The sequence below is a fragment of the Rhamphochromis longiceps genome, linkage group LG13, assembly GCF_057381845.1.
Source record: "Rhamphochromis longiceps isolate RC_006_pf linkage group LG13, R_longiceps_female_GT1.1, whole genome shotgun sequence".
Lineage (NCBI taxonomy): Eukaryota > Metazoa > Chordata > Actinopteri > Cichliformes > Cichlidae > Rhamphochromis > Rhamphochromis longiceps.
In genome coordinates, this window is record NC_140569.1 from 30902417 (window position 1) to 30930329 (window position 27913).

Below are 27913 nucleotides of genomic sequence, written 5' to 3' on the forward strand. Positions count from 1 at the left end.
TAAAAAAAATCCCACTTCTTCTCAAGTCCCTCAGGACCACCAGCATGCCTCTGGGACACAATTCTCCATTTTTGACTTGAGTTTACAGTGCTCCCTCCTCAAACACTGTAAGGGTTCCTCCTGAGTAGTGGACACAGTTATAAACATCTATTTCATTTATTTGCTTAAATGAACAAAGTTTTGCGCATTACAGTTGCCATTTTCACTCAGTCATAATACAAAGCCTTATCCTGTTGCCTTCAGTGAGCTGCAGGTACAGTAAACATGCACATGAATACAGATTCCCCTTTGAGGACATACATATTGTAAACAGTGTTTCTAAACAGCATTTAATTTAATCAGGCACAAACGATTTGTGTTCATTAGCCATCAGTGTTTTAGTGTTTCAACAGGTGGGCTGCTCAAGGTGAGTGACAGTCAGATATGATCAAAGGTAGAACTGGACTAGCGCAGCCTTACGACACACAGGAAATGAGCACAGATGACTCTGTTTGGACTCTGTCCTCGGTGACATGCTGCACGGCCAGATATCGTTGAAGCTCAGAAACAAATCGCAGGACTCTAATCGACTTAAAAAAAAGAGCCCTTCAATGCTTCAAGGGTGCTGGATAATCTTAAACATAGCTGTACAGAGTGTATATTGAAAGTGCTGTTATGAGCCACACATCAGATTCAAGGTAATGATTTGATCTTTTCTCTTTTGCCTTCAGTGGCTGCGAGCGCTGCACTCCAGCAGGCAGAGCTTCAACATTGTTTTTGGAGAGTGTCCTTACTGCAGTAAGGTATGTGTGTGCCTCACAGTGTGACTGACAGCTGCCTTCAGAAAGCCCTCAATAGACATTCAGCTTATTAATTAGCATGCCTCTATACATCCTGTAGCCTTTTCTTCTGCCACTGCGCTTTCAACAATGTGCTGCATTCATACACTTTGACTGAAGCTACTCCTCGTCTGAAAGTGTGATACTGCGTGTCTGTGAATGCAGCTCGCCACCGATTCAAAGTCAAAGACGGTTTTATTCGAGCGTGTGAGTTGCAGTCAGAAACGAGAGCCCCCTTCATCTTTTTATCATAAAGAAATCTTTCATCGCATGTTTACCTTTACAGAACATCTAATAGGCAGAATAAACTGAGGCTTGTCCTTCTATTTCAGCCCATCACTGTGAAAATGGCAGCCCAGAAGTCCTGATGAGAGGCTTTGTGTTCCCGGCTGCTCCATCTCCACTTTGGGAAGGAGCTTTGAAAGGAGCTGTTAAAACTCGTCGATCCATTAGCTCCTCAAAGGGGCTTCAATGTACTTTGGCAAACTCTGACAACAGCAAGCAGTAAAAGAAAGGCGCCCAGAAAGAGGAACCAGGACGTCAGCCATTCACTCCATTGGGGACCGGCTTCAGGACTTGAGTTTTTGGGAACAGACTCTTCCCATTTACCCAAAGCATCTCTGTAGTAGAGCTGGCTATCCCAGTACTTTGGATGGCTGTACACCGCTCTCTGGTGTGTGTGTGTTTGCCTGTCCATGTCACGGTTTGCTCGCTCTTCTTTTCTCCTTTGTGGGAAGACTCGGCGCTCCATTCTCGCTGAGATCAGGGGCACGTCATCTGTTTTGCTGCTTGTCCTTGTGGGGTTACGTTTCTGTTAAAGAAGGTAATTCAAGTGTGTGCACTTTGAAGCATTTAGGTGTCAACTTTCAATTCTGCTTTTTCTTTGTAACCTTTAGAAATCTGGAGGAACAACCTAACTGAAAAGTCTACAGCACATCGTAAAGATTTAGTCAGGTGTAAATAGTTGTTTTGTAGCCTTTAGTGTAAAACAGGTTCAAACTGCCCAAGCTGTGGCCTCACACCTGTTTGGGTTGAGCTCTGGGCTTTACTGGAGGACTTCTGAGATCACGTGCAGCAATGGGTTTGGGCCTTTCTTCCTCTTCCTCACTGTCAATGTCTTCATAACTGCACACAGGCCTTTGCCTCGGGGACCTTCTGACAGCAGGGAGAACTTCTTCCTTCTATATTCAAACAAATAAAAGGCAGTTTGACCAATCAGGAACTTGATCATTTATTTGACAGTGAAATTTAGTATTTTAAACAGCCACAGCTCTCAGGTGCATTACAGGTAGAGGGATGAACACATCAAAGTACAACATCTAATGGCAAACGCACAAGAACCCAGGGTGCTGTGTTGTCTGCACTGTTCCACCACTGATTTTTAGCTGTGGGTAACCCCTGCCTGTCCAGATTCATAATAAAACAAAAACACTAGCCAAATTATTCTTCATCTTCATAACGTGCTCATAGTGGAATCCATAGGGGACAAAATCCACTAACCAACCAATCGAGGCAGCAGTGAACAGCTCCTGTTTTATGAGGTAAAATGACTGTTTTTGTCAGTGGAGGCTGGTGGAGTGTAATGGCTTGTCTGACAGCAGGTAAAGCAGTAAGAATGTTCTAATGTTGGCGTCTACTTAAACCCATATTGGTTCTTTGAGGTGTGTAAAATCTGTGCCTGATGACTGTGTCCACAGCAGCGTGAGGTTTTAGATTCAGGCTCTTGTCTGTGTGGGAGATCACTTCAAAGAAACCAAATTATAACCTGCTGAGTGAAAACAGTTTACCCACGTATTACTTTTAACACAGAAATATACAACACAGTTCTGCAGCTCCTGACTGAGAAACCAACTGCTTTTATGCATGACCTGCAATATTACACATCGTACGTCTCCTGCTGATCACTCTGTTTTAACAAAGTGCCTGTGACAGATATTTGAATGTCATTCTGTCTAAAAATACTAATTTTTGATCCATTTTGTGTAAATCTTCCAGTGTTTCACCTTGAATATATTACATGAGAAGTTTGTAACTTCATTTTTCAGATTTCTTTTTAATGCAGTGTGTTTTGTGTGCAAAGGTCTTAAAAGTAGCACAAAGGCTGAAAAATGCTGGACAGTAATTTACTCAGAGTTTGGATGCCTTGTGGTGTTCATGTCATCTTGTACACACAGAGGTGCAACATCAGGTCAGTCAAAGCTGACCTCATCATTAGGTTAACTCCGGCTTCAGCTCTGATCTTTCTTTTAGACACTTTAGCAGGAAGCAGAAATGTCACACAGTAAACTGTTACACAAGCTTCTGAACCCTTCTGATTTAATATTCCAGTGTATTTCAAATCTAGTTTCAAAGTTATTTTTGTATTTACAAGAGATGTTAAAATGGGACTCGGGTTATGTTGTCTCAGCATACTGTTGCATAAAGGGTGACAGTTAAGGTGTTTGAGGCCTTACCTGTTCTGACAGAGGTTTATTGATGGGTGGTCCTCTGATGTAGCCAGCTGGCACTGCTTTGGACTTTGCGCCTTCATGGACTTCATCATGGTCCTGTAGAGGTGCAGCTTTGGCTCTAGAGACTCCGCTCGCTCCTCCTGCTTTCTGCTGACGGAAACAAAAAGCAGTTTTATTATCTCTGTGATGGCTGATGTGAGGCCGACACGACTGCTTTCTAACTGACCTCATTTCAGTCACAACATTATCTGCGAGCTTATTTCTCCTCCTTTAATGCAACGCAGCTGGAGGATAGATTGGGTCAGATATGAGATCCTGCCTTCTTCAGTGTACGAAGCTATACAGTGCAATTTAGTTCAGTGTTCTGCGTTTACTTCACCGTGTGTCACCTGCTAGCAGGAGAGCTAACATAGCATTAGCTGACGCTAGACAAGCATCAGCAGTTTGTCTCAGATGAAGGTAAGGCTTTCACTGTCCACTTCCTCATCTCAGCTACTGACTCTCAGTTTGTTTCTTTTACTGGACTGTTACTGTTGTCAAGTCCAAAATAAATACTCAAACTCAATACCAATATCCAGGAGAATACACAGTCACATTTTTCATGTTACACATAGGCAGAACTGATAATATTTGCTGCCTGATGCCAGCACCAACATTATCACTACAAAAGTTGCTGCTGAGTCCAGATTCTGTGTGAAGCCTCAGTCTAAAGGCCATTTCCTCTGAATTCCTGATCTACAGCTGTGCATGCTTTGCTCCTATGTCTTTTAATGTCACGTGAAATCTCTTTACCCCATAAGCCCATCTTTGAACTGTCTTCCTTAAATAAAACTTTGCCTCACTACAAAACTATAATCCTCCATAAAATAATTCCATATTTATCCAACACTAGTGGCAAATGATTGTGTGAACATACCCATTCAGTGGCCTTTATCTCAGCTGACATTTACTCTCCTCACTAAACCGCCTGTAAATGGCCACTTCTGTTTAACTAGGGATCAAACTGGCCAGCACTTTAGCATGGAAATTAAATGACACAAGGAGAGGAGAGGAAATCAGGAGCATAATTGGAGACACCCTGTGCTCTGTAGTGTGTGTCATCAACTCCTTCAAATTGGGCCGTTGATAGTAGGGGGGGTCAAGAAGTTATTCTGTTAAATTGAGGCAGAATCGCAGCCCTCCAGCTTCAGACCTGACCACCTCTAGTTCACATGCTCGTTGGGGCAGGTTAGCCCTCCCTTTCACTGCTGTCACAATTTAGCACTCAGGGTTAAGAGACTGAGCTGGGGAAATGAGGACCTTTGTGGCCAAACACTTAAGTAGTTGAATGTTGACTGAATGGTAAAATTCTGTCAATTATCACCAGTCTTAGATCTAATTTTTTTGGTGTATTCTCAGCTTCTGTGTCATAGTGGTTATTCTCCGATGCACGAGAAACATTTTAAGGAGGGCCAGTCAATGGTGAGAGTAATCAGACCATCACATCACAAAGATTCCCACTGGGGTTAAAGCCAGCAGTCTGTGGTGGTGAATCATACTTTCATAATCTGCCTGACGAATCCTGGCGTTGTCATCTTGGAATACGCCTGTGCCTGTGAAGTGACCACACCCGCTGAGAAAGTGAGCTGCTATAGACAGATGTCCAACTGAGCCAACATTTCAGTAAGAAGCCAAATACCTACTGGAGGATGAAGGTGGGTTCACAGGATTTCAGTGCATAAAGGAAAAGATGTCAGTGGTGCCAAATTTTTTCCACACCATCTCACAGGTTTTGAGTCCTCACCTTTTCCTTGGCTCGAGGATCTTTGGTGGGCGATTCCCCTGCAGCTCCCTGTGGCTTGGACAAATCAAGTCCTCCCCTGACAGCACTGCCCCACAGGTTTTTAAGATACTGGTAATCGGGCTTCTCTTGGTAGCCCAGTTTGTTCACATAAAGGAGGAATTTGGCCACCTCATCTGAAGACAGGAGCAGAGTGGACATCAAGAATCAGATATGTTAAGTGATACTGATAGTGATTTGATTAAATCTGGTTGGATTTTTACAAAGTTACTATTCCAGAAAGTGTGCATCTTCAGAAAATGAAGCACCCTGTATATTTTTGAGTGTGTGTGTCTATGTGTGTGGTGGTATCTCTCCGCAGAGGAGATCAAGCGAGCACGTGGCTAAGGACCTGCATGTGTGGAAGTGTCATACTCAGTCAGTCCTGATGCATCACACACTGGCCAGGTGACATGTCTGGCACATACTGCAGTAGCACGGTGACACACACACACACACACACACACACACACACACACACACACACACACACACACACACACACAGGGTTGATGCATACCCCAGCTCTTATCTGTGGCGGGCAGCCGGGCTTTGTCAGCAGAGGAGAATCTAGTCCCAACCATACATCACACACAGAGCCATAGCACAGGTGTGACCTCTCCTTATAAAGAGGAGAGATAAAACACGACTAACTTTGAAAGGCATGTCAATGGGACAGCTGTTTAATTGCTACAAAGTTATTCTGGAGCTTCAGGTGAGAGAAAAGGAGACAGTGTTTTATTCTGGGTGGGACATTTTCATGTAGCCTGGACTGTCACAGCCTCGTCTCTTCTTATAATCCAGTTTAAAGATTGTCTTCACTTCAGGCATTTTTAAGCCAAACTAAGTTTAGCCTCTTCATTGAGCTCAGCAAATAACCACACAGCTACACCAAGTTTATGTGTCACGCGTCATCATTTTCACCCAGCTAGCAAAGGATTTTGCACTCTTTGCATTATTAACGTACTGGAATCTTAATTTACGATGGGAATCTAAGGTCACAACACCAAACTGTAAATATTCGGCCATGCCGCTTAATCTTTGAAGTCAGGAGTATAAAGTCAAGCAGTTAGCCACACAATTTGCCTACACAGTGCGTAAAAGTCACCCACACTGTGCTGACTCAGTTCTTGGATCAGATTCCAAGCAGCATGTGGAAGAATACAGAAACACCTGTAGAGTTGGGCTGTAGCTATATTCCATTAGACCTGAACTTGCCTTCAGTATATCTCTATAAGTAAAAAATCTTTGAAATAGTCCATTTGTAGAGAAAATATAAGTAATGACATCATTCTAATGACTAGAAAAGTCGTCATCTTAGATATGTTGTTTCTACATTAACACGTACTGATTTAAAAAAATAAAGAAGTGCTGCTCTGTCTAATCTTGTATTCTTATTAACAGAGACTCTCAGTAAACCCAGAGCCCAAAAGAAGATTTTTCTCTTCCCCTCCAAAGGCTTGTAGTTTTACTTTCAAATTCTCTCGTTAACCTGAGAAGTGGAGAACAAGTTCGCTAACCTGAAGATGCCCTTTGGCCTTGGCTTACCTGTGCTGGCTCCGCTCACTGACAGCTGCTGGACTGAATGTGGCAGATTATCCATCAGTCTGAGAGAAGAAGTGAAAACAGAAGAGGTGAGAACAGAAAAGATCTGAGAGATGGACTCGGGCAGAGCAGAAGAACGAGTTGAAATGAAGCCAAAGCACACAACATTAGTTTTTCTCACTCTGACATCAACTACACACACTCAAAATAATTATTAGGAGTAGATTATGTATGCAACACTGCTGTGGAGTACATATATATCTAGCCTCATATCAGACAGAGCTGTTAAGTCATTACACTCTTATTTGCACTTGTAGTCTTTGTTTCTTTTTCATTAAATTTAAAAAGAATTAATGGAAACTTTAAAAGACCATAAAAACCTGGAGAACTATTGCTGAAGACCTCATTAAAAATTACAAGAAAGTCTTGTCTTATAGAAAGCTCACCCAGAGATAAGGAAATTCTGGGTGGCTCAAGACTTTTGCACAGTACTGAAGCAGAGGAGACTTGGCAGCCACCCTAGCATGAATCCAAGCTCCAATCAAAATGAATGAGAGCTCCATAACTCTAAAAGCACACAGTAAAATCTGCCCTCAGGTATAACTTCAACAACAGACAAGAAAACTTATCCTGTTTAATGAAATGCGCTCAAGCAGTGTCCTGTAAGCGAAACAGACTCAAAGCTTTGATATAATTTTACCACTCCTTAAACCAGACAGGTGGACTGGGTGATGTCTGGGTGGACATCATTAAAACAGACTACACCTATGCTATGCTGCACATGCTTCTTTAAGGCAGAAACAGGAAGAAAGGTAGTAACGATTTATAGTTATGTTAATAAGTGAAATTCCAGTATCAGACTGTGTGTGTGTGGTACTATATGTTGTACTGTTAGAGCAACAGATGCTGCAATGCAATTATTATAATTTAATTTCACTACAGAAATCTGCGACATCAGTCAACAGCTTTTCATGGCAATAAAGAGACTAATCCAGAAAAAAAGATGTTTAAAATCTTCCATCCTTCTGTAGAGAGTACCCGGATACACGGTCAGTCTCAGTTACTCCCTACCTGGTCTTTGCCTCCTGGACCTGAGTTGGATTTTTGAGGACGTCGTCCCAAGGCAGAGACCCACATAACCAGTGAAGGAGACAGAAACCCAAAATTTGGAGGTCACCACGTCTAGATGCCGCTGTAGAGGAAGAAAAATGAGATGATGGTGATGGTGCAGTACTGCTAGCATAATTCTATAAAGACAATTTAAAGAAGACAATGAAAAAGTAGAAGCACGTAAGTCCGTAGTTAGAAAATATTGCTGTTTGTCGTTCAATCAAATAGTTGGGTTTTTTTTTCCTGTAGCATAGCCGAGGTTGGACACAAGTACTCTTAAATTTTGAGGTTAAAGCTAACACAGTAGAAATCAATCAAAAAGGCTGAAGCACAGATACTAATTCTTACACTGTGTCATCTCTCAGTGGGTTATTTTGTTTGGCCAAACAGGATGGAAACTTATCAAGACAAGAAAGTGTATATCAACTAGATTCCTCTTTTCAATTACAGTCTCTATGTGAGATTGAATACTGTGTTATACCATCATGATGACTTTTTGGTGGGTGGGTTCAGCTTCTACTTCCAAATGGACTTGTGTAGCTTCCCACACTTACTATGATTAAAAAACCCTTCTGGAGGATTCCTGCTGACTTATTTGGTCATTTTTTCTTTAGGATCTTTAAATGAAAAAAAAAAACAAAAACCTGTGCGTCATCCAGACACTCAAAGTAAAACTTCAATGACTGGTTGTAACACACATCTCAGTTCAAATCACTACCACATGTTACAGAAGTCAACAGTAGTGTACTGCTGACCCCATCTGTGCTCTTCCAGTCTGCTAACAGAAACATTGTTTTCTTTTTTTTAAATGGTGGAACTGATTTCACTTTAGTCTGAAACTGGTGGGAAAGTGAAAGGCAGATCACAGGCTCTCTATATAAGTCTGTATTTAAAAGATGGACACAGCCACCATGACATCACCCAATTGGTTTCGGACTCCACATCTTTAAGCACCAACACTAGTGGTTTGACTGCAACATGTTGGTTTTTTGAAGCCAAAAGTGACACATGGTCAATCAGTGGGACATAACAGACTGATTACTAGAATATATTCATCAAAACTAAAGGACAAGCTTCCAGGAAATATTGTTTGTCTGATAGACTGCTTAACTACAGACACGAGAGCACAATCCAGTGAAGTGACTTAAATTAGCAGAGTTGAAACCCTGCAGGGGGCACAGCCGGCTGTGTCGGCACACCTGATAACTCCAAGGTGAGACATGAAAACGATTTAAAAGCTCGTACCCTCAACAGTTGTTATCAAGGAGGAACCAATCTAAAGAGTACAAAATATGTGTCTCACACCAGACTGTAAAAATGCTTTACATTGCTGGTAAGCTCGGCATTTAAACATTGGAGTCTGTGGGGACTGACTCCGTGTTCAAGCGTGCCTCATATGGCTGTCAGAGGAACTGGAGTTCTGGCACTTCCACACTTCATTTTTTAGATGGGGCGATCGTGGCTCAAGAGTTGGGAGTTCACCTTGTAATCGGAAGGTTGCCGGTTCGAGCCCCGGCTCGGACAGTCTCGGTCGTTGTGTCCTTGGGCAAGACACTTCACCCGTTGCCTACTGGTGGTGGTGGTCAGTGTCCGGCAGCCTCGCCTCTGTCAGTGCGCCCCAGGGCGGCTGTGGCTTGCCATCACCAGTGTGTGAATGGGTGGATGACTGGATATGTAAAGCGCTTTGGGGTCCTTTAAAGCGCTATATAAATACAGGCCATTTACCATTTTCCCAAAGGAAAAAGTACTATAGCTTATTGGGGTATATTAGACTTAATAGTTACTATATACAGTAATGGACTTCTGTACATTTTACATCAGATTAAAACTTTGGGTGTAAGATTCGGATAATTATTTATTAAAAGCAACACATTTTAAATGAGAATAAGAAAGAAAAGTATGTTTCTGTGCCCCCTTTTCCCTGTTCATGCCCTATCGGCCCCCCTGGCTGAACTTTGCTAGATCCGCCCCTGCACGGTTACCAGCCGTCAGCTACGTAGAAAAAGATCCTGGTGTAGAAAGTAATATTAAATAAATTCTAACAACAGATTATCAAGCTTAAACGTGCTGCTGTTGTTCAGCCGCTGGTTTCCTCTTTCTGGCGCGAAGTGGGCGATAAACAAGCAAGAGAGACGGACTCGCGGCAGAAAAGCCGATCAGCTGATCATTGATCAGTTTGACGATTGAAGTAGCAGCAGGAGAGGGCGAGGCAGTCGCTCCATATATCTGTTGTTAAGCTTAATGCAGGAATGCTTTACAAACATTCAGAGATGAACTTACACACTTGTTTTACTTCTCTCTGAGAGAACTTCCTCGGAGATGAAATGCCAGATTTCAGGCTACAAATACACACAGCCGCTCTATCACATGAGCACACTGCTCCGACGTGCTACGGTTATGAGCCGAGTTACGCCATGTCGCAAGTTTTTTGATGTGCTTTTTTGATATTTAATGGATCGGATTACATTTTTTATTTCCCTCCGATATCCGATCCAGTAATTTACGTCAGTATCGGACCGATACCGATACGTAATATCGGATCAGTCCATCTCTACTATAGAGTACAATTAGAGTGGATCAGTTGCTGACTTTAAAGAACTATTGTTCTCAATATGTGCCTTAGACCTAAGAGTCCTGTAATCAGCCATCTCAGCACTGTAAATATCCCAACACAAAAAAAGTTTCCACAAACCATAACCAGGGATCTGAACGGCACAAGTTGATGTTAGGGAACTAAATAGATTTTACAAGTGTGGCTTCCCATGTACTAAAGCAGTGGTGTCAAACTCAAATACACAGTGGGCCAAAATTCAAAACTGGAACAAAGTCGCGGGCTAACACTAATATTTATTGAAAAACAAAATCTTCCTCCAGATATAAGAATGAATCTTTTCTTATGGACTCAAACAAGTTTTGCTGAAAAACTTAATATGGAACAAGCAAAGCTTAATACTAAACGATATATATATATTAGCTGTATAATACCAGTAGGCCAGCTCTAATAGTAATTTGGTATGGCTTCGCGGGCCAAATGTAATTAGGCTGCGGGCCAAATTTGGCCCGCGGGCCAGAGTTTGACACCTATGTACTAAAGCTTCTTTAAGAACAAGTCCAGACTGTGTTTGTGTCTTATTGTGGTTGTGTGTGTGACTGCATGAGTCTACATTAATGTGTGAGGTCTATCAATATTTAGCGACCAAGTCCATCCAGAGGGGTCGAGCCCAAGGGTTTTAGCAGCTCAATACTGTAACAGCCGCCACACGTCTCGGGAGAAATTACCTATCGACTGACTCCATCAGAGGGGAGAAATCTCCTCCCTGAGTCGCAGCCAGCATTGATCCTCTCCAGCCAATAGTCTGGTCTAAGGAGGAAAGCGTGGTCACTGGCACAGAAGACCACATTATGTGGGATGGGAGGGCAGTAATCTGACAACATGCAAATTCTTGAAATGTAAGTATTCAAATGTACGAATGCAAGGTTACATCTTCAAGATGAAGATGGGCACAGATCACCTATAAGTACTAAACATTTCAAGGAAACATTGTTGTGTCTGAGTCAGAAACTGCAAGGCTAGCATAGAATACTAAAGTGGACCCAGCAGGAAGTCTAAATAATCAGTGAGGCTGGTCAGAACAGGAGTAGTGGTGAAAGACTGGATGTATAGAAAGGGGGTTGAGAAAAGAGGTGTTAGATAATGCCTCCCACCCAACAGCATGTGCCGTTTCTATGGAGTATTTAAGAAAAGATTATATGGATATACCACACACACACACACACACACACACACATATATATATTAGGAGTACAACGATACTCGTATCGATATTGAACCGTTCGATACAGTGCTTTCGGTTCGGTACGCATATGTATCGAACAATACAACATTTTTTATTTATTTTATCAACTTTTCTTCTGACGATGCAGTCTTTGTTGAGCGCTCAGTGGATCTGCGTTCAACTACTCTGCCTAGGCTGCACTATCGAGTGCAGATCCACTGAGCGCAGCGCAAGCTAGCAAGACAGAAGCTAAGCTTGTTGCAACATGGCAACTGCCTCAATGCTACCCGAAATTGAACCTCCCCCACTCTCATTCAGATCTGGCGTTTGGAACTATCTTGGTTTTCATGTGAAGTATGACCCTGATGGACAAAAGTAAAACAGTATGTCGGATGTGTCACGCAATGCTCAATTTGTGGGAACTAGTGCGTTAGCGCAGTTAGCTTGTTAACGTGTTGACGCCGTCCAGCCCCAAGCACGGGGCGATCCGCGGTAACTTGTTAACGGAGATTTGCCGTGTTATGGCATTAATGTCATTTTAACGAGATTAGCGCTGACAGCACTACTGGGAACACAACGAGTATCACTGCACATTTACACCGACATCATCCTAGTGCAAAGACAAGTGGAAGCAGACAAAAACAACAAGCACGCATGCTACAAACTTTACCCGAGTCATTTAGACAGCCGTTTGGCCGCGTTAGCACACGAGTCTCCTTATGGGGACCCGATCTGTTTAATATGTTGTTGAATATAGCCCAGAAGAAGCGTATAGTATAGCTTTTATTTTGGAAAGAGCCATTTCTCTGTAATAAACTCTCTTTTCCAAAGATGAGTGATTTCTCAATCAGATAGATTTATTTTTTTATTTTGTTGTTTCAGCAACATTACATTTAAAAACTGTACTTTTGAGTTAAAATATATATTTATAATTTTAATAAATGATAAATTGAAAAGGCATGAACATTTTTTTTGTATCGAAAAAATATCGAACCGTGACACCAAAGTATCGAACCGAATCGTGAATTTTGTGTATCGTTGGACCCCTAATAATAAAAAAAAAAAATTATAATAATATTATATATATATAGGAGGCAGATACCGTCTTTTCCACCTGTTTTGATATTTTTCAAACCTTAATGTTTGAGTGCTTGAGAACAGGTTCAAAGAAAGTGCACTCTGACAGCCTAATCTAGCAGCAGCTGACTCTGGTTTACACAAATGTTCCAGTCTCAATAAATTTGAGATTTATTGAGATACACACCCTGTGTATGGGTAGTCTCAGTCTATAGGCTGTATAATACCTTTTGAAAACCCCGGGAACTACTCTGATAGCTACCCAACTGTCTTTATTGATGTATACTAAGGTGTCAAAACTTGTCATTAAGGGTAAAGGGAAAGTTAACAAATTTCATCTTCATGGGGGAAAGGGTTAAAGAGTTCAGAATTTAAAATATTTTTTCACACATGATTTCATTTTTAATTTAGTCTTTGTTAAAATAAGCAAACCTGGGAAAGACGGGATATATTATAAAGTCCTAAATAAAGATGACTTCAATGACTTAAAATGGTAGAACCAGTCCTGAATAACATCTTTAATGGCTACTTTTTAAACAAAACAGATATGCACAAAGCCACAGAGAAAACAGAAGAAAGAGCAATCCAACATTTAAGAAACTGTCGTCATGTGCCACGCTTCATCTCAACAACTCTGATAACAAGAGTTAGATGCGTTTGCCCTTGTGGGTGTAAAGTGTGCATTAAGTCAGTGTTACACTGAGGCTGCCTATTGTTGTAAATAATTACACAGCCCTCCATAGATACCAGGAGCCAGCTGAAAGGGAATAAAGATGAAAAATACATGTGATACTGACACTAGAAATAAGTGTTGCAACTTCCAGAGTGCTATAATAGATTAAAAATTAAAAAGACAACAGCTACAGTAAGTGCTGCAGACCTTTGTGTATTCTGTTATCGCAGTTCAAAATAGCATTTTGTGTGTCTGCTCCTCTGTATTCATGTAAGCATTTCCCCTCATACTGTCCTCAACAGCACAAGACAGAACAGAGACAGCTGCATCTGAGTACATACCATCACATATAAACACTTACTCAACGGAAGATTGGACACAACATAAATACGCAAGTATCGTGCATACGTAGCATTCTTGGCATACACATGCATTCTCTACATGCTTTAGACAGGGAGGTGAGGAAGTGATGCTGTTGTTGTCAATTATCTCCTATTGTTATTCAGATTCTCTAAAGCACGCTGCGGTGTCACACTCTTAACCCTTCTGCTTCACAGTCTTGTCTTTCAGAGACGGTCTTCTGTCTGCCGACCGCCCACCGAATGGCGGTAATTACACTTTTTAACTCCAAGTTCATAGGCCGGCACTCGTCACCATGGTAACCTGTCAACATCTTTGTGGGGATTGTTGCCATCAGGGCATAGAAGGGTCAAGCTCTTAAACTATATCTCCAAGAGCAGTCACATGTACTCTAACACTTACCGGTCCAGCTAAGCAGGTATTAAATATAACAATATCTAGAATGTTAAGCATGTCGAATTTTTGTGTAGCTCAGGCACCAGTCAAAAAAAAACAAAAAAACAAAACTTTTTTATTGCTGTTGGCTCTAAGAGTCGCTTGATGTTGTCACTTTACGTTTTTTCGGAGAAATCAAGTTTAACGAAGCGGAAACACCAAAAAATTAGTCCAACTTGGAAGTGCCCAAAAATGCAGTTCTTGGAGAGGTTGTTTGAGACTGGCGACAAAAATCGAGTCCAGTGTAAAATGTCAAACCACACACCATTAAAAAGCATGTTTACAGCCTGGTACAAGAAGTGGCTTTGGCTTCTATGGGTAGTTTCTTCCTTCAATAAACAGCTATAGACTATGTGCAACTTAGCATATGCTACTTCCGGTGGGGAAACTCCTGTAGGGCGCTTTGTTTCCAGTGTGATATTCGTGTCTTGTTTACGGTCGGGTTTTCCAAAAAAAGTCAACCAAATGGACGAATCAAGCAGCGATTTACATTTCTCAAGTTGTCTTGGGCATTTACCGAATATATCTGTAGATGATGTTCGTCGACTTGTCGATATTTTTCCCTCGTGCCTCAGAGCAAAAGAGAGAAAGGATTGAAATTTCTCAGTATTTGTATATAGAGTTCCCTCATTTATCGCGGATGTTATGTTCTAAAAATAACCAGGGATAGGTGTTTAAACACTCTCAAAGTTCAAAGCTTTGTAAAAAACAAAAAAAAACAAAACAAAGGCTATTATAGAATGAAACCAAAGATCAAAACCTGTTTTCAGTCCCAAACATTTATTTGAGAAATAAACCTACAGTATATTTGTTTTCCTATAAATAATAATGACAGATTTTAGAACTAATGAATTTAACTTTAAGCTTAATTGCTTAAATTAAGCTTAATGCACCTTATAATCCGGTGCGCGGTATGGTTAAAATAAAAAAATAAATAAAAATTTAAAAATTTAAAAAATACGGTAACTGCTACCTTCCTTTAGCATGTCCAGAAGTCCAACTTTTTGTGCGATGGTTAGCATCTTCCTCTGCCTTTTGGGTGCTACCGCAGGTGCCTTTGATGGTGCAAAACATTTCATCGACATTGTTGTGTTTGTTGGGGAGAAAACTTACAAACATACAGTACAGCACTTCAGAGTCACATTGCTAGTGATCGATGTAGCGATTCTGTACTGTACAGGAGAGCACGGCTGGGGCTTCCTCCTGGTGGGACATGCCCGGAAAACCTCGCCCAGAAGGCGCCCAGGAGGCATCCTTGTCAGATGCCCGAACCACCTCAACTGGCTCCTTTCGATGTGGAGGAGCAGCGGCTCTACTCTGAGCCCCTCCCGAATGGCCGAATTTCTCACCCTATCTCTAAGGGAGAGGCCAGCCATTAACGCAGCTTAGTAACCAAGCTTGCTAGCACTTGCTGAAAACTCAAGACATCTTATTTAGATTAACAGGTGAGATGCACGAGTCGAGAAATCAATGAGAGAATTAACCGTCTCTATATCTAGCTTTTCTTTACAGTCTCTGGTCCTGATATGTGACCAGTTAATTATTCTTTGGATTTCTTTTCTAACAATTAAGTACCTGAAAAGTTTGTAAGTACCAAACTAGAATGTGTGTTAAACTGTGTCTTGATTTAAAAAAAAAAAGCAAAAAAAAAAAAAAAAAAAAAAAAAAAAAAAAAAAAAAAAGCTTAAAGACAAAATATTATCAAGAAAGTTAATAAGTAATTTGCTTGCCAGATACCAACTAAAAGAAAAGAAAAATGTGGGAAAAAAACAGTATCTTTCTTTCTTCTGCGCCTTCTTTTCCCTCTTCTAAACATTTTACAGTTGACATGCTTTTCATGTGATAGGTTTTGCTGACAGGACACAATCTGAACCTCTTTCAATTATCGATTATGCTGATAGAAACTCTCCCATGGAGATTAGGCAGTCTGAGCCATGCTAACTCACAATATTGAACCGGTGGGTAGTGGAGTTGGTCGGTGTGGAGCTCACAGGGGTTATCTGTGACTTGCTCTAACCAAACATCAAAGCCCTTAATTAATGGGGGGATGAAAACACGATGCAGGTTATGACTTTAGCTAATTAGGGAATTGTTAAACAGAGATGGTGCTGGGGAATTCAGCAGGGGCCGCGGATGGAGAATCGATGGTCAATGAGGAAAGGGAGCAGGTAGGCAATTTGCCAGTTAATGTGTTCCCAATACCAGCAAGGAAGCCAGACGGTGCTCAAGTGGACACTACTTTACATCTATTGATAAAGATGGAAAGAATAGACATTATAGTAGCCTTAGTAAAGATAACGTAAAGCACTTTGTGAATTTTGAACACCTTTCATTCTAAGTTGTAAAATCTGACATACTTAATCAAGTTAATGTCTCTGTTCTGGTAGTTTGCATTAGAAGACCATATCTGAAAGTTAAAATGAGGTAGGGGGCATTTTTCAGTCTTTGTTCATTTTACTGTCAGTATCATGGAAACTTTCCTCATTATTTTAATGAAAAATACATCTAATAATAACAACAACAACAACAACAACAACAACACCACAAATAATGCGACTACTACTACTAATAATAATAATACACTGTGGCCAGTAAAAACAAAATACATTTGTAATCAGTTTTTTTGATCAGTTTCAGGAGCACTAAAATATGATATCAATGATGTAATCTAGAGAAACGCTGATATGTAGCATTCACCTACATATTAGCAGACGAACGCTACATCTGCTAATATGTCAGAACTCTTTTTAACTAACTAAGAGTATTTTTTACTAACACATTAAGTAGCTCAATCTAATTTTCAATAATGCAACTTTGTTCATGTTTAACTGTGTTTCCATCACAGAAATGAGGGTGGTATGATTCAGGTATGATCGTTTTAGCCTCTATAAGAAGTCCCTGATCAGAATGTTGTTCGTTGGTCAAGCAAGCAATGCGTTTTAAGCATTATTATTCCACAGGCATTTTCAGAGAGACCGCAACATTTCTTTGTTTGTAGTTTGTGTGCAGCAATAGCCAGTATGAGGCCGCCAGCAGACAGACAAGTCCAGGATTTGTTGCCCATGTTTGCAGAGAATCAGATACAATAGGAATTTGGAGCATCAGACTTTTGATGCATCAGTGGACTAATTTGCTTAATCTTCTCAGGGCTTTGGCCCTGCTGTGGAAACAATTCACAGGACATTACACGGCAATTGGCAAAGTGAGGAAGATTGTTTCGAATCATCATAAGCTTCAGAAACTTTGCTGTAGGTGTGCAAGTGCGGACCACTTTAATTAATACTGACACAATTGCCCCTGTAATAAGCAGGGGTGTCTTCTTATAGCAATTTAAGTACCTGGTGGTATCTTATTTATCCAATTTCCATTTAAGTAGGCCAGTAATAATTATAATCTGGACTTAAGTTGAAGATCATCAAGCAAAGATGTGTGGAAAATGGTTGAGAATTAAATTTGTACAGACTGCTGACTGTTAAGTGAACTGAACACTTAACGAGACAGAATGAGCCCCTTTGAATGTTGTACTCCATAAAAGTTACTGACCAAAACAAAGATGTATGGAGGCAAATGGACTGTGCAAATGTATGGTGAAGCTTTATTTAGCTTACCTACAAACAAGTTGTGTGGGTCATATATTCCATTGTGTGTAATTTACCAGGCACGTAAACCAACCATTAATATCCTGACATAAAATTTGAACATTTAGACAGGTTTTTATTTTCTGTTATGTTTAACTATTTAAAAAGTCAAGTGCTTACAGAGTCCTTTGTGGGCATCGATGCTGGTGTATTCGATGGTTCCATTATGGCCCTTCTTGGGGTTTTCCTTGTATTCTTTGTGGACTCCATCAGGGCAGTATCTGTAGGACAGCCCATAGTCTGCAAGGTAGACCTATAGTTCCCAACAGGACAGAAAAAAAAAATAGTCTTCCCATCTTAAAGATACATGTGAGTTTGTGCGACGTCAACAGTTGCAGGAAAAAATTGTGAAACCTTTGAAATGTTTTTCATTTCTGCATAAGCATTGCAATTGTCTCAAAATTAAGCAAAGCAGGAAAAGAAAAGCTGATTAAACTAAGTGAAAATAGTGGAGTTGATATACAGGGGGAAAACATCCATTACCATATATCTGCTTTCAACAGATAAGGTACAGTTTTTCCATTCTCCAAACATGACACTCTCTTTCAAACAGCTTTCTGGCTTTTCATCAATATCTTTAGCAAATTGCAGACAGCAGCAGTGACTTGAGAACAGTACTTTCACCTTCCAGTCATGACATGGATTATTTTATATTCTCCCAATGATAGACTTGGGTATCCTATAGATCCCTCTTCTTTAAAAACAAAAAGAAAGGGCACCTCCTGAAAACTGTCAGACATTCACTAAAAACAGACTTTTCCCTTCTCACAGATATTTAATATTGGGTCATTGTGCTATCCTGGGATCTGCTGGAGCCAGTCGTCTAGCTTGGGGGTCACCACACTGAACACTCCGATTACCATTGTCACCACTGTTGCTTTCACCCTCCACATCTTCTCGAGCTCTTCTCTGAGCCCTTGGTACTTCTCCAGTTTCTCGAGTTCCTTCTTCCTGATGTTGCTGTCATTCTGTATCGCTACGTCTATTGTTATGGCCGTCAACCTCCGCTTGTCTACCACCACTATATCCGGTTGGTTAGCCATCACCATTTTGTCTGTCTGTATCTGGAAGTCCCACAGGATCTTAGCTTGGGTGATCTTCTTGACCACCCTTGGGGGTGTCTCCCATTTTGACCTTGGGACTTCCAGGCCATACTTGGCACAGATGTTTCTGTATACTATGCCGGCCACTTGGTTATGGTGTTCCCCGTTTGTTAGCATCTTGCCCCCTGCTGTTATGTGCTGGATTGTCTCAGGGGCATCTTTACACAGCCTGCATCCGGCTTCTTGCCTGGTGTGACCCCAGCCTCTATGGATCTTGCGCTCAGACCTTCTTCCTGTGCTGCCATGATTAGTGCCTCTGTGCCGTCTTTCAGTTCAGCTTTGTCCAGCCACTGGTGGATTTCTGGATATCAGCCACCTCCTCTATCTGCCGGTGGTACATACCGTACAGCGCCCTGTCCTTCCATGATTGTTCCTCTTCTGCTCCTCTTTCTTGAGGTTCTGCTACCTGAGGTATTCACTGAGCATGCAGCCAGTTGTGGCCATCTTCCTTATGTACTCGTGGATGTTCGTTGTCTCACTGTGGTACTGACACACACTAGCCCTTGGCCTCCTTCCTCCCGCTTTCCTAGCGGCCTCTTCGTGGTTCCCATTTGCCTGTGGGATTCCCAGGTACTTGTATCTGTCGTCAATGTCTGCAATGTTGCCTTCTGCTAGATGAAATTGTTTAACTGAATCCTCTGCATCTTTTTTATAACTTTAATGAAACAGATGTTGTTTTGGGTTATATTTAAGATCAATGCAGTTTAAAGAAAATCAGCGGGTTTTATTCTCTCCTGTAACTGTACCAGGGATCTGCAGTGGACTGACCTGTTCAGGGTCCCTGTAACCCAGCATGAGGTTGGCAGCTTTAATGTCAGCATGGACGTACTCATTCTCATGTATGTACTCCAGTATATCCACCTGGCACAAGAATCAAAAGCATACAAAACAAGAATTTTATAGGCAGACAGTAATGCAGTAAAACGAACGTTTTGGTAAAACGGGGTCATAATTTGACAAACTGGCCTTTAACTGTGTCATTGATAGGCGATCAGGCTGCCTCAGCTTATTTATACTGGTATTATTGAACAGGTCAAAATATGATAATTATCTCACCAGTCTCTGTCCAAGCTGGAGAACAGTGGTCTTCTTCAGTTGGCCTCCACTGGACTCACAAGCTTTCTGAAGGTCACTTCCCAGTCGATCCATGACCATGAAACGATACCTGAGTGAGAGAAGAAAAGCTCAAACTCTTGTCCTAATTCTGACATAACACAACACCAGATTTACTAACGACCCACACCGAAACTGTACTTTGTATAAAAGACTATGACAGGATGTTTTATTTAAAACAGTGGAACAAAATGCCAAATAACTGACGCTTTTCATAAGATTCACAAACAAGAGTCATAATATAGCAAACAAAGATGAAAAATCAAATAAAAATAAAAAAATCAGAGAAAACAACAGAAAAAATCTAATACTGACAGTGATGTGAAAAACACCCCAACACGTTTTGACTAAAAGCAGATATTCTATTGGAAATAATTACTACAGTTGCCTTAATTCTAAGGCTAGATGGTTGAAATCTGATATTAAAGCAGATGACAGAGCTTTTAAGAAAGCACACGCAACCTCCCCTTCTTAAAATCAGTTTATCTGCTTGATTTTGTTTGTTTTTTTTAAACTTTGGTTGTTATACATGTGGATTTCACACTGGTGCATACATCCATCCATCCATCCATCCATCCATCTTCATCCGCTTTGTCCGGGGCCGGGTCGCGGGGGCAGCAGCCTAAGCAAAGAGGCCCAGACCTCCCTCTCCCCACCCACCTCCTCCAGCTTATCCGGGGGAATACCAAGGCGTTCCCAGGCCAGCCGAGAGATATAATCTCTCCAGCGTGTCCTGGGTCTGCCCCGGGGCCTCCTCCCGGTGGGACATGCCTGGAACACCTCACCCAGGAGGCGCCCAGGGGGCATCCTTGTCAGATGCCCGAACCACCTCAGCTGGCTCCTTTCGATGTGGAGCAGCAGCTGCTCTACTCTGAGCCCCTCCCGGATGGCCGAACTTCTCACCCTATCTCTAAGGGAGAGGCCAGCCACCCTTCGGAGGAAGCTCATTTCTGCCGCTTGTATCCGCGATCTCGTTCTTTCGGTCACTACCCACAGCTCGTGGCCATAGGTGAGGGTAGGGATGTAGATCGACCGGTAAATTGAGAGCTTCGCTTTTACACTCAGCTCCCTCTTCACCACGACGGACCGGTGCAGCGTCCGCATTACTGCAGCTGCAGCCCCAATCCGTCTGTCGATCTCCGGCTCCCTTCTCCCATCACTCGCGAACAAGACCCCGAGATACTTGAACTCCTCCACTTGGGGCAGGAACTCATCCCCGACCCGGAGTGGGCACTCCACCCTTTTCCGGCTGAGAACCATGGCCTCAGATTTGGAGGTGCTGATCCTCATTCCCGCTGCTTCACACTCGGCTGCGAACCGTTCCAGTGCGAGCTGGAGGCCCTCACCCGATGAAGCCAACAGAACCACATCATCTGCAAAAATCAGATGAGATTCTGAGGCCACCAAAGCGAAAGCCCTCCGCCACTTGGCTGCGCCTAGAAATCCTGTCCATAAAAATTATGAACAGAACCGGAGACAAAGGGCAGCCCTGGCGGAGCCCATCACCCACCGGGAACAAGTCCGACTTATTGCCGGCAATGCGAACCAAGCTCTTGCAACGGTTGTATAGGGATCGAATGGCCCGTAGCAATGGGCCAGACACCCCATATTCCCGCAACACCTCCCACAGGACACCCCGAGGGACACGGTCGAATGCCTTCTCCAAGTCCACAAAACACATGTAGACTGGTTGGGCAAACTCCCATGCACCCTCAAGTATCCTGGAGAGGATAAAGAGCTGGTCCAGTGTTCCACGACCAGGACGAAAACCGCATTGTTCCTCCTGTATCCGAGGTTCGACTAACGGACGAACTCTCCTTTCCAGCACCCTGGCATAGACTTTCCCAGGGAGGCTGAGGAGTGTGATCCCCCTGTAGTTGGAACACACCCTCCGGTCCCCTTTCTTAAAGATGGGGACCACCACCCCTGGTGCATACAATTTACTTGATATATGACAGCACAAATAAATACTGATGTCCACTTTACTCATGTACAGAACACGAACAAAAGCCAGCTTGGCCTGGTTTCAAAAACCCCAGAGCTCCTTTTCCTTTACGTTCCAAATATTTTACCATTTTTAAGTTCTGCCCAAAGAGTCTACTTTAGAGCAAACTTCATGGAGCTAAATGATGAAAAAAAATGACAGAACACAAACATGCTCCGTTTGTGTTTTGATGCATCTTCTGGTTAGATTAAGGCTATAAGCCATATGCAGTGAAAATAATTTTTTTTCAGTTATGCTTTATATTAAGGTTCTTGTAATAAGCATTAAGTCAAGAGGCAATTAATCTTTTTTATAAGTTATTAATATGTGTTAATAATCTATATCAATGTCAATATACGTCTCTAATTAGCTTCATGTAGACAGTGCACACATCATGAATAGATGCATGGAAAGGCAGAGAGAAAAAAAATAGCTTCAAAACTGACACGAAGACCTGATCTGGTTTTCATAACTGAATGTAAAATATCATATTTACAGTTGTTATGTTACATTCGGTTATGAAACCAGACCCCCCCACCCACCCCCCCCACACACACACACACACACACACACACACACACACACACACACACACACACACACACACTTTTATTTATTTTTTTTAAGGAAAACATAAAATAATACCAAATGTGTCAATTTCTACAAAATACTACACTCATTCCAGTTAGGACAGCTGCATTATTAAATTTAATAACATTAGAAACACGCTGCTCTTTCTTCCTGCTTTTTTTTTACATTTATGAATCTAAACACAGCATTGTTCAAGTTATTTTCTCTTTGCTTAAAATTTGGTGGCTGCAAAAAAAACAAAACAATCATAGCAACCTATGAGTTAATCAAACCTATTAGTGTTGACTGTGTCAATACCTGAGGTTATTATACTCTGCAATTCCTGACCCCCAGTACGTCGGGATGCCCAGGAAGTCCAGCTTCTTGCTTCTCTTCCATTTTTGCACTGGAACAAGTTTAGGAAAAATCACAGGTATGCATCTACACATCTACACAGGTGCTAACATGGAGCTATTGTGTCTGAACAAAAAACAAAAAAACAAAAACTGAGCTCTAGGAAAAGTAGGCAAATGTTTTGCCAAAAAAGAAAAAAAGATTTGTCCTTGTAAGTGTAAGAACGTGTGCATACAAATATCAATCTTATTGGGACTACAAATACACACACACAGAGGCCCCAGACAAAGCAGTGGGCCTGGCTCAGGGCTTGATGGCGGCTGGCCTGACTGGCTCTCAACCAGGCTGGCAGGTGGTCAGGGGCTCAGTGGAGGCCCGGGCATCATTACGTGTGAGTAGCTTCCTCTCCAAACGAAGGCGTTGGAGAGCTCAGACAAGCACGGAGAGTGGGGCCCAACTGCCACTGAGGTGCATGTTTGCTTTGGCTTATTATTAATTACTGAGCAGCACTCAGCAAAGCCTCTGAGTCTGCAGCCACTTCATCAGTCAAACGCTCTTGTGCTCCAGCAAGCTGCCGGGACACTGGACGGGTGGTGCTACTCACTGCTCTCGGGTTTGGCTGCCCTCTGGTAGAACTTGAGCTCCGAGAACAGGGAGCCATTCTCCTGGTACTCCTGCATGTATGAGCACACAGTATTAGCACAGTGCAGCTTTAACCAGTGACCATGCAAAAGTTAATTGTCTGTGTCTAATTCCAAAAGGTAAAATTGTGAAAAAAATTTGTGTCTCGGCCAGTGAGCATCATGTCACTTACATGCCTGTTTCAATGCTTTGTTTCCTGGTTGTTTATGTTATTATTCCTTATGTATCGGGAGAAATCATAAAAATACCTGGATGACACATGAATGTTGTCTAACTTTAGTCTCGTGAACCCATGTGAACAGCCCCGTGCAACTCTAAATGCTTTTTCTTTTTTTTAGCTCAAGTCCATGCCCAAACGTATGTTAACTGCAATTGTCACTGCGAAGATCTTTTAGAACTACTTCACACAGTTACACATACAATAACACTGCTAGCTGACAAATAGAATTAGAATAATAGCATTAGCTTAATTTAGCATCACAGCATAATAATTAATTGACTACTGATTGATTACTTGACTTATTGAGCTTGCTTAAGAGAGGGATTAGTTATTGTTATATCTCAAATTAAACAGCTGACAGTAAAACATCAAACAATATTTTCTTCTTCCCATTTATTTCACTGGAACATCAGGAAGCAGCAAGAAAATTTAGCATGTATAGGACTGGTTCAGAACCCAGAGTCAGACCCTGACGAAACGGCAGAAGTAGAGCCATGTAACATGAGGTGTACGGACAGAACCTTCTCATCCAGGTGAAAGGGGATGAGATGAAAATAAAGAAACCGTAAAAACTAGTATTTGTGATTGACTGTTTCCTAACTGGAAGCACACACCTCCTAAACTGTTGGTGTCGTTGAGAGTTTGCAATGCAACCAGCAGAGATTTCAGGAAGTTACTGCTCCCAGCCAAGACACAGTCCAGGACATAAGCCCTTTTAAAACCAAAATGTGTCAATATTTAAGCTCTGACTTTGGTTGGGATTTAATTGAATTTACTGTGCATTTTTTCTGTACGGCACATAGACAAACAGGCATTAATTAGACATCTCTGATTCCTGTTTCAGGTTTCAGAGCATCTTGGGGACACTAGTAAGTAAAGTAAGTAAAATTTTATTTATATAGCACCTTTCAAGATAAAAATCAAAGTGCTTCACAGAAGCTAAAACCTAAAAATAAAAATCAACCAAAAGCAAGTTTAAAAAGATGAGTTTTTAGCTGCTTTTTTTTTTTTTTTAAAGCGAGACCACGGAGTCCACAGATCTCAGGCTCAAAGGGAGAGAGTTCCACAATCTGGGGGCCACAGTTACAAAAGCTTTGTCGCCTTTTGTTTTCAGCCTTGTGTTTTAGGCTGAAGACACTAATTCAAGTCCAAAGCATTTCTGCTTGCAAGTAAACAAAGAATGTGGCTTATGGCCTGTGCATTATTTTAGCATCTTTATTGAAGGGATAAACAGATAAAGATGCTGTCACCAAAGTTTTGTTCCCTTCACTATAGTCCAATAACTGGCACAAAAAGACACACGTGTGACAACTTCCAAGCAAGAAGAACATGTGGATTCCATCAAAGGCCATTCTGTTAACACTAAACATTACTTCTTGTGCAAAGTTGGAGGAATCATCACACCGACTTTGGTTGCACTTTGCTCTCATGTTTATTTTTGGTCCATGTGAGAAAGTCAGGTGATATTTGGTGAAATAGAAAATGAAAAACAAGAGGAAACGTCATTTTGCTGTATAACAGTCTAGTCATTTAATATCAATAACCACAGTTACACCTGCTTTCTACTGCCAGCAGCATAGTGCAGCCACATTCAAGTATCACAGCATTAACGTGTCCCTGAAGGTGGACAGGTCAGCTGTGCGTGCAACATATGTACTCACCACTTTGATGACAAAGTCAGTGTCTGTTCCAACAGGTCTGTCAATGTCCTTGGAGGCTGAAACATAACAGAAGACAGAATGAAGACGAGACAACATAATTCATGGATGAGAGCAGGCCTCTTGGATCTTAAAAATATATCCAAGGCCAGAAGGAAATGTATACGAGTGTTTTCATCACTGGATTTGTGCATGTAAGCAGTTATCTGTTTGGAAATAAAAAGATCTATACATATTAGAGGGACTGAAAAGTCAGTTTATAACAAGCATCAACATTTATGTTCCAGCGGTGCCTGTGCACCTAAAAGCTTGCCACTGAATTTTTTTACAATCCTGGCAGTTTCATGGAATATTAGGATATTACTTTAAATAAGATTTTGCATAAAATTGTATTTATTTAATATTTTTGCATAGATAAGCAATTATATTGGTTTACAATGAGGCATTCTGTCAGAAGTAAAACAAATAAAAACATTTTAATTTCATCAAGAAATACAACATAAAGAAAAGAAAATTACACAATAAAAATCTGAAACATTAATAAATGTTGCGGTTTGTCAGCATATGACTTCATCCTCAATCTGTGTTTCCTGTCCTTGAAGGTAGCACAGTCTACTGCCACTGGGAGGACCAGATTATCCTCCAGTCACGCAAGAGAATATGGTGGTTGCCTGTATGGAATGAGCATGTGATCTCGTTGCCTTTGAAAAGGTTGTTTTGAAGATGGCGACCAGGTTTATGACCACTCACATTCAGTTGCCATCTTGTTGGTGCATTTTAAGACCGAGATACAACAGCAATAAGAATCACCCTGTTATAAGTTTGTTACTGAATATGGTCAAGTTGACAATTACATGCAATCTGTCTGTGACAATACAGCAATTAGCTGTGAAAAATCAACAACAATCACAAATCTGTTCGTCCTCAGTCAGTCTTTGCGGAAATTCAAAGACTCATTTTGGGCTCAAGTGCAATACACTGGCAGACTGTAGAGAGCAAGGGACAGGCCATCTACCTGCAGAGCGCATCTGCTGTCAGATTGAGGTAGTGTCCAAAGTATGTGATACAGCTGGTCTGTGGACAACTCTTGCGTGGAAAAAAGCAGTTATAACATACAAAGGCTTGAAGTGAAACCATTGTTAAAAAAAAAACGAAAAAAAGGATCCACTACAGCAACTTGCTTTCTGTGCCTTTCATACTGTATTGTTTAAACTTTAATGATTTTTCAAGCTTTTTCTAGAAATGGAATGAGAGAAGCATGTCACCCACAGCTATGTGTTGCTGGGCTTCTGGGGGACTGCACCTCCATGGTTGAAAACCCATGAAGTGAATGATAAAGCATAAAACAGGGGTAGGCAACTCCAGGCCTCGAGTGCCGGTGTCCTGCAGGTTTTAGATGTGTCCTTGATCCAACACAGCTGATTCAAATGGCAAAATTACCTGGAGTTGCCTACCCCTGGCATAAAACAAGCTTTCGTGTGTGCGTATGTGTAGGTTTGTCATCTGACACGTTGCTCCTTACCAAGATAGATCAGTCCAAAGCCACCTTGCCCGATGATTTTCCCCAGCCTCCATTTCTTCTTATCAGTGTCTATTAGTATGAAGCCTCCTGGAAGAGGTTTGGGTAGCACCGGTTTTCGTGGAGGTGCCATAAAAACTGAGACTGTTTAAAAAAAAAAAAATTATATATATGAAAACATGTAACGCCCTGAAACCACAGAACGCTGTATGCCTATGAGGAAAAGGAATCAGGGCTGTTTATGGACTTACTCAAGAGCTCTGGAAAACCTCCAAGGGAGTTAATGACGCACTCACACGAGGCTGAAGCAGTTACTGAAAAACAAAACTAAAACAGCGAGTGTAACTGACCATTATTAAAGTATAGTTCTATATTTCACAAGTACTTAGCACAATATACACATAAAACGTTAACGACTCACTGACTGTGTTTATCACATGGAGTTTTTGGTCAGCTTGAATGTTTGCTATGACCAACGGCTATCTAACAGTAGTAGAAACAGTTAGCTAATAACACAAGAACCCTAATAAAAAATGGAATGACAGCTGAATACAGCACAACGCAAGACCGATAAAAACACTACAGTGTTGGCTAAAAGTTACTGGCAGAACTGCTCTGCAAAGACATTTACTGTTAGAAAACTTAATTAGCAACCTGCTAAACTCAGCTAATGAGAAGTTCTTCAGTATGACTCACGGGCTGAAATGTTCAGTAACCGCCGAGATGAAGAAAAGCCGCACGTCGTCCCTTGGGATTCTTAACTAAGAACACACCGATAAGTAATTTGAACTACGCTTTCCTCGCTGGGTTCCAGCACAAACTGCTGCCCTGTAAATTGGAAACAGAAACAAACCCCTTCTCACTTCCTGAACATTATCCCTCCCGCTACGCCACACAGCCAATTGCATGCTCCAAAAAAATCTCAACAACCAATAGGGACGCGAAGGAGGCGCGTAGAAATAACGTAGAAATAATAATAATAATAATAATAATAATAATAATAATAATAATAATAATAATAATAATAATAATAATAACCGCAGCCTCTT

The 27913-nt window shown here is 41.5% G+C and overlaps 2 protein-coding genes across 4 annotated transcripts in view; one reads left to right on the forward strand and one right to left on the reverse strand.

Moving 5' to 3' along the window:
* The window catches only part of fancl (FA complementation group L), a 35687-nt gene extending 32832 nt beyond the window's left edge, over nucleotides 1-2855 (forward strand). Inside the window, exons 13-14 of one of the 2 annotated variants that reach the window (XR_014914412.1) lie at nucleotides 711-1025; nucleotides 1151-2855. Coding sequence is in view for 1 of the 2 variants with exons in the window: in XM_085428989.1 (XP_085285115.1) it covers nucleotides 711-782; nucleotides 1151-1186 (108 nt within the window). In the remaining variant the exon portion in view is untranslated. The remainder of the gene's footprint in view (nucleotides 1-710; nucleotides 1026-1150) is intronic. The other variant, XM_085428989.1, reaches the window with a different exon arrangement.
* On the reverse strand, nucleotides 138-27730 carry vrk2 (VRK serine/threonine kinase 2). Of its 2 annotated transcripts, none has more exons than XM_085428984.1 (15): nucleotides 27561-27730; nucleotides 27116-27191; nucleotides 26868-27008; nucleotides 25349-25404; nucleotides 23430-23499; nucleotides 22790-22877; nucleotides 19861-19969; nucleotides 19573-19665; nucleotides 17822-17954; nucleotides 7704-7824; nucleotides 6636-6694; nucleotides 5052-5224; nucleotides 3272-3415; nucleotides 1841-1999; nucleotides 138-1629 (listed from the first exon to the last, which is right to left on the reverse strand). In XM_085428984.1, exons 3-15 carry the CDS (start codon nucleotides 26995-26997, stop codon nucleotides 1276-1278), a joined length of 1689 nt encoding a protein of 562 aa, XP_085285110.1. In that variant the 5' UTR covers nucleotides 26998-27008; nucleotides 27116-27191; nucleotides 27561-27730; the 3' UTR covers nucleotides 138-1275. The 2 variants fall into 2 exon arrangements, with proteins under 2 accessions (XP_085285110.1, XP_085285109.1); XM_085428983.1 differs by having other exon boundaries at nucleotides 3272-3418.
* Between the last annotated feature and the right edge of the window lie 183 nt (nucleotides 27731-27913).

Excerpts from the sequence above, each read along its gene's own strand:
- vrk2 (XM_085428983.1), bottom strand. The coding sequence starts at position 26,997 with ATGGCACCTCCACGAAAACCGGTGCTACCCAAACCTCTTCCAGGAGGC. Across the intron at positions 19,666-19,860 it reads TCCAGCTTGGACAGAGACTG|GTGGATATACTGGAGTACAT; the intron begins GTGAGATAATTA and ends TTCTTGTGCCAG. Across the intron at positions 6,695-7,703 it reads GTCCAGGAGGCAAAGACCAG|ACTGATGGATAATCTGCCAC; the intron begins GTAGGGAGTAAC and ends TTCTTCTCTCAG.